Source organism: Grammomys surdaster, unplaced genomic scaffold, assembly GCF_004785775.1.
Source record: "Grammomys surdaster isolate TR1022 unplaced genomic scaffold, NIH_TR_1.0 205, whole genome shotgun sequence".
NCBI classification, from domain to species: Eukaryota; Metazoa; Chordata; class Mammalia; order Rodentia; family Muridae; genus Grammomys; species Grammomys surdaster.
In genome coordinates, this window is record NW_021604650.1 from 3820501 (window position 1) to 3826608 (window position 6108).

At 52.7% G+C, this 6108-nt stretch overlaps 1 protein-coding gene across 2 annotated transcripts; it reads right to left on the bottom strand.

The window, feature by feature from the left end:
- Positions 1 to 805: 805 nt before the first annotated feature.
- Cabp2 (calcium binding protein 2) lies at positions 806 to 4766 on the bottom strand. 2 transcript variants are annotated; one of them, XM_028771179.1, is made up of 7 exons: positions 4675 to 4766; positions 3991 to 4149; positions 3325 to 3355; positions 2540 to 2674; positions 1825 to 1934; positions 1557 to 1704; positions 806 to 1028 (listed from the first exon to the last, which is right to left on the bottom strand). In XM_028771179.1, exons 1-7 carry the CDS (start codon positions 4729 to 4731, stop codon positions 1003 to 1005), a joined length of 666 nt encoding a protein of 221 aa, XP_028627012.1. In that variant the 5' UTR covers positions 4732 to 4766; the 3' UTR covers positions 806 to 1002. The 2 variants fall into 2 exon arrangements, with proteins under 2 accessions (XP_028627012.1, XP_028627013.1); XM_028771180.1 differs by lacking the exon at positions 3991 to 4149.
- Positions 4767 to 6108: the final 1342 nt, after the last annotated feature.

Sequence of the window (6108 nt, forward strand, 5' to 3'; positions counted from 1 at the left end):
CAGAGGAAAGAAATCCTAGCTCCCTCGCCGGGCGGTGGTGGCGGACGCCTTTAATCCCAGCACTTGGGAGGCAGAGACAGGCGGATTTCTGAGTTCGAGAGTTCAAGGCTAGCCTGGTCTACAGTGTGAGTTCCAGGACAGCCAGGGCTATACAGAGAAACCCTGTCTCGAAAAACCAAACCAAAAAAAAAAAAAAGAAAGAAAAAAAGAAAGAAAAAAAAGAAAAAAGAAATCCTAGCTCTCAAACTGATGTGCTTCCTGGGGAGCCCTTCTGCCAGCCCCCACCTTCCTGGATGCTGGGGCAGGAATACATGTGACAGAGCTGAGAGAAGGGCTCTGTCCTGGAAATTTCAAGGACAGAACTCCAGAAGCCCTGATGTGTGTGTGTGTGTGTGTGTGTGTGTGTGTGTGTTTACCAGTCCAAAGATATCTTTTTTGTTGTTTTATGTTTTTCTTTTTTTTTTTTTTTTTTTTTTTTGAGGGAGTAGGGGAGGTCAGAGACATAGTTTCACTGTGTAGCCATGGCTGTCCCGGAACTTGCTCTGTAGACAAGGCTGATCTTGAACTTATTGAGATCCAACTGTCTCCACTTCCAGAGTGCTGGGATAAAAGGCATGCACCATCATGCCCAGTTCAGAGATATCTTTTGGCACTTGCTTTTTGTGGGATCCAGAGAGGAAGGAGAGGGAATCCCCATCCCTCTGGAGCTCACAATTGAGGTGACTTGTAGTTAGCCCAGTTCCAGGACTTAACTTTTGGGGTCAGATACCAGACATTCAGGATGAGTGAGTGGAGAAAACTCTCTACAAGCTGGGAGATGCTTTATTGCCCGAGAACCAGGACGAGGTACGGGGAGATGACAGCAGAGGGTACTCTGCCCAGGCAGGGATGGGGAGGAGGCACACAGTCCTGTACACAATGACCTTCAAGGAACATATAGAATCCTCTGCAATTCGGAGGCTGGGGTCCTGCAGGCTGGTCCACTCCAGCTTCTATACAGATTCACCGAGACATCATCCGAACAAATTCTGCCAGGACAAAGCAAGGTTTTAGGTCTGCTCTCCTGATCCCATTAGAGATGAGGCAGATCTGCCTGCCCTAGCATGGGCTAAAGGATGCTAAAGGAGACCTTCAAAGGCATCTGTGTATCAGGCAGGAGGGGCTCAGCTGCCCAGATTACAGTCTTGGCTCTCCCTGTTTCCTTTCCCTACGTAAGCACTTTAGCTCTCCTGAGAACTGACATGAATTTCTTCTCTCACCAGCAGGGAGTATAACATCCCTCCCTCCTTTATCCTCCATGATAACTGGGAACTCTTTAGAAATGGTGGTTCCTAACCTTCCTAATGCTTTAACCCTTTAATACAGTTTCTCATGTTGTGGTGACCCCCAACCAGAAAATTATTTGGTTGTTACTTTGTACTTTTTTGCTACTATTATGAACTGACATGTAAATATCTGGTAACCAGGATACCTGATATTCAGTCATAACCCCCAGGTTGAGGACCACTGGTTTAGAATCCTTGAGGGCACATGTGGCTAAGCAGGGGAAGTGTTACCTTCAAAGTCAACCAGGCCATCTCCATTGAGGTCAATATCTTGGAGTATCTCATCTACTTCCCGTTGGCTGAGGCGTTCCCCCAGCAGAACCTTGAGGGCTGCACGGAGCTCCCCTACGCTGATACAGCCATCTCCATTGGTGTCAAACTGTGACAGTGTTGATGGTGGCATGGGATCACTGACTGAGCCCTGAATCCACTCAGCCTCTCACTTCCTGCAGCCCCACAGTCTCACCCACCCTCTCCACCCCTTCCACCCCAGGTGCACCTCCCGGAAAGCGTCTCGAAGCTCCCTCACGCCAATCATGTCTGCCGTCTCTGCCAGCAGCTTGGGACCCATCAGCTCCACAAAATCTTCAAAATCCACCTTCCCACCACCTAAGGATACATCCATCCATTAGAGACCCCAGCCTAGCACCTGACCACGTTCCCCAACCTACTGCCTTCCCTTTGGCTCCTGGCCCCTTCCTTCATGGCATTAGATGGTCTGTCCTTCCTGTGTGCCAGTGGCTGCATCAGCAGCAGATCCTAGTGGGAATTGACCTCAGCTAGTCTTTGTTTGTTTGTTTGTTTGTGGTTTTTCAACATAGGGTTTCTCTGTGTAGCTCTGACTGTCCTGGAACATGCTTTGTAAACCAGGCTGGCCTCAAAATCAGAGATCTGCCTTGCCTCCCAAATGCTGGGACTAAAGGCATTTGCCACCAGTCAGCCAGGCTCTTAAGACACAAGTTCTTGGATTCCTTGAGCCCCTGCTGTGTTACTCTAGACAAGTACTTCACCTCTCTGAGCTTCAGTCTCTTTATTGGTGAATGGGACACAATTGTCATCCTCCCTGGTCTCCTAGCAGATTCTCAGGAGTTGGCTTTCCTTTTAATGACAACTATATTCTATGACATTTATGGACTCTTGGAACAGCCCAAGTGGCTACCTCAGGGCTAGGCCAGGGCTGAGGCCTGAGGGTCAGGTGGGTCTGAGGCACGTACTGATTTGTTGTGAGATCTCAATGAGTTCCATTTCCGTGGGCATGTAGCCCAGCGTCCGCATGCAGGCACCCAGCTCCCGGTAGCCAATGTAGCCGTCCCGGTCTCGGTCAAACTCCTGGAAGGCGACCTGCAACTCTGCCAGACAGAGTGAGGTTAGTCCTTTCCTAACCACCCCTTCCTGGCTGCCAGCTGGGGCCAGGCCATTTTTCCCCTTTGCTCCAATCCTTTCTTGCTGTTAAACCTCAGTTCCTATTTGTCACCCCAGGGGCTTTGCACATGTGGTATTAAAAAAATTTGTTCTCTTGTCAAATGTTTAAGAAGCATCTGATATGTGTCAATCTCTGTTCTAGGTGATTAAAAAGAGAAAGCGGGAGGGGAGGAGAGACAGAAAAGCTACAGAAAGAGTTCCCTGCCCATTTTTTCCTTCCTGGCCAGCCCGTTCATTGGTTTTCCTAAGAGTACTCTATACAGTTGCAGTTCTAGCTATCTCCAGAAGGTGGGGACCTTCTCTCCCTGGTCAGCAGGATTTCAGCAAGGCGCCAGGCCCAAAGTGGGGAGCCAGGAAGTGTAGTCAAATGGACTAATATGAAAGCAGCCCTTGACCAATGTGGTCACTGAGACCAAGGGGTTGGCAGCAGAAGGGAGGATTTGTTACCTCTCCCTGCCCAGTCCCGCTCCATGGCCCTCTCGCTCCTCCTGGACTTTGCAGAGGCCCAAGTCCCAAACCTCCTCTTACAAGCCCCATCCCACACCCCACCTCAACTACCCCTCCCTGAACTCGTTACCTTCAATCTCTTCTGGTCTCAGCTCTCGGTTCTGCAGAGTACACAGATAAGGTTAGGAGTTCCTTTGCCCGCCCATGCCTCAGCATCCTCCTGTCTTGGGGTTTCTCATCCAGACCACCCAACAGCATACCCAAGCCCTGTGCCTGATTCTGCCCAGTCCTGTTCACCTGCCTGGGTGTCTTAGAGATCCCGTTCCCTTGCGACCTGCCAGGGGACCCTAGGACCCGTGTTCCCACAGTCTTCTGAGGTACATTGCTCCTTTTGACAGAGGGAGATCCCAGGGTCAGACAGAACCTTATACCCAAGCCAGCTGGCCTCAACATCAGCGCAGGTCACCTTGTCCCCGACCCTCTCCTGAGGACTCGCCCCCTCTCTAACCATCTCTCCCTTGAAAGCACTTCTTTCTATTCAGGCAGTGCTGGAGATGTAACCCTGGGCTTGCTGTAAACAAGCGCTCTGCCACTGGTTTGCACCCCCAACTCTCAGGTGGCTGTTTCTTGGGTTCCTACCCAATTCCATGCCTGGTATGGGGGTTCCCCAAGCTCTGCCCCACTCCTAGGGTTGCATGCCTTTCCTCTGACATTCTCTCTAGCCTTCACGCCTACTTGGGAGTGATGAGGCTAAAGGACCAGGGCAGCAGACTGGCAGAAGAGTGACCGTACATACGAGCTGGGTAGCGGCGATGCTGGGTCGAAGGAAGATGCATGCTGGCCCCACCAGGCTGCCGAGCACTGAGTAGCCCTGTGTCCCCTCCTGCTCCTCAGCTCTGGGGCCAGGGCTGGGGCGGGAGCCCCCTAAGGGGGATCCAGGCCACTGCCAGCGTTCCTGTGGCAAAGTGAGCCATGAACTGGATCAATGCCCATGTAGCCCGATCTCCTGCAGCCCCTCTCCAGCCCTCATCAGCTGCTCCTCTCTCTGGAGCCCAGCACCTGACAGAGGGGGAGGGGCTTCTAGGTACACAAGACCCAGTAACACTCCAGGCTGGAAGAGTTCACCGCTAACTGCTCAGTTGGGTAAACTAAAGCCCAGAAGAGGTGAGCCAGGTCACTGAGGAAGCCTGTGGCAGAACAAGACCTGGCCTCTGGCTCTGGTCACCTCAGTCAAAGCTGAGAGAGTCAGGCCTGCACAGAATAGGTAGCTGGCCTATCAACTTAGCAGGAGAGACCTAGGGAAGCCTGGGGAAGTCCAGGAAAACATCTCCTTCAAAGAAAGCAGACAGATATCCCCTCCATCTCTTCTGGAGTCACTCTCTAATCCAGCCCAGTACCCCCAGGTCTCTGGACACTACCTGCCGAATACCCGGGGCCACCCAGGTTTCTGGCCTTATGTTTCTCCCCTTCACTTTCCTACCTTAGACCCCCGGTGCCAGGGCCTCTTGGCACAGTTCCCCATGGATCTCTGAACCATGCCAGGCCCTGAGTCCTGTGAGGATGCTGTGGATTCTGCCAGCCCCCTGCTGTTTCCAGGGACAGCCTGGGAGCACTGGAGAGGATTTTCCTGGGGTTTTGTGGGCAAGATCAGGAGCGGGTGGGCAGGCGGGGAGCCCTGGGCCCGGGGCTTGGGCCCTAATCCAATCCGGGATTATCTCTGAGTATCTCTGTGAGTGTGTGTGTGGGTTTACTCAGAGTCAAGGCCCCCAGGAAGGCACAGTCTCCCAGATCTTCCTCAGGAGGGTCCTCTGAACAGCACCCCTCCACACCAACCAGTCTCTCAGCCTTGCACTAATCTCCCCCAGTCAGCACCTTCAGAAGCAGGCTTGGATCCCTCCAGAAGAAGGAGGCACCCAGTGCTTGGGTCAGCTGGATTCTCAACTCTCCCACTGTGGCAACTGGGGACTGGAGGATGAAGTCCTCAGAAAGAAAGCCTACCTGCTTTTATCTTGGCTCAGTCTGAAGTTCCTGTGCACCCCTGTCAAAACCCTGTATTCGTTCAGAGTTCGACATTGTGCATGAAGGGCCAGCTCTGGGTACCAATCCCTCAGTGTCAACAGAGGTGGCATACAGATTCCCTAACTTCTCCTGACCACTTGGTTGTGGGTGTGTTTTAGAGTCAGCAGGATTTGAGGTCCCTTAGTAAAGAACAGTCTGTGTCCCTTACCTGTCCGTAGGCAGCTTGCACCTGGGCTTCCAGCTCACGGAGGAGGGCCCGTCTGCGGGCAATAGGGCTGGCTAGGTCTTGGCTGGGTCCTGCAGTGCTTGTGGATGGACTGGAGTCCCCTTCAGGGAGGCTGCCATCTGCTGGGCCCTCGAGTAGGGCCATGGGTGTAGGAGTGGTACGTTTTCTCTTCCAGCTAGATCTCTTCACCCTGTGGGTTGGTGGCTCAGTGGGAGCAGTGGCTATGCTTTGTTTCTGGCTCTGGGGGTTAGAAGAGGTTGGCTCTCCTATGGTCACTATCTTCTTCCATTGCTTCTCCCATAGTCCATCTTCCAAATCGTCACCTTCTTCCTAGTGTACTTCCCAACCTTCACAGAACCACAGACTACACCTTGGGCTTCTCGCTGATTCAGGTGGCCAGGCTCCCAAGCTGGCTGGCCTCCTTCAGTCCCAAGTCCTGCCTGCACCTCTCTGGTTGGTGGTCCTAAGGTGTTCCTGCTCTGGACCCTGCTTGCTTTCCATCTGCTTTGGCCTTTGCTACCATCTCTGTCTTGGTAGAACAGTGTTCTCATGACTCTCAGGCCCTCTCAGTCTCTCTGTTCCCCTCAGTTTCTCTCAGAGTCTTAACCTCTCTCTGTTCCCCTCAGCCCTTCTCTGTCTCTCTCTCTCTCTGTCTCTGTCTTTCTGTTT

What these genes read in the sequence shown, in the direction of transcription:
- Cabp2 (XM_028771179.1), bottom strand. Translation starts at nt 4,731, where the DNA reads ATGGTTCAGAGATCCATGGGGAACTGTGCCAAGAGGCCCTGGCACCGG. An exon ending in GCATCGCCGCTACCCAGCTC is followed by an intron (nt 3,356 to 3,990) that starts GTATGTACGGTC and finishes TGTACTCTGCAG; the next exon opens with AACCGAGAGCTGAGACCAGA. An exon ending in GAGACCAGAAGAGATTGAAG is followed by an intron (nt 2,675 to 3,324) that starts GTAACGAGTTCA and finishes TCTGTCTGGCAG; the next exon opens with AGTTGCAGGTCGCCTTCCAG.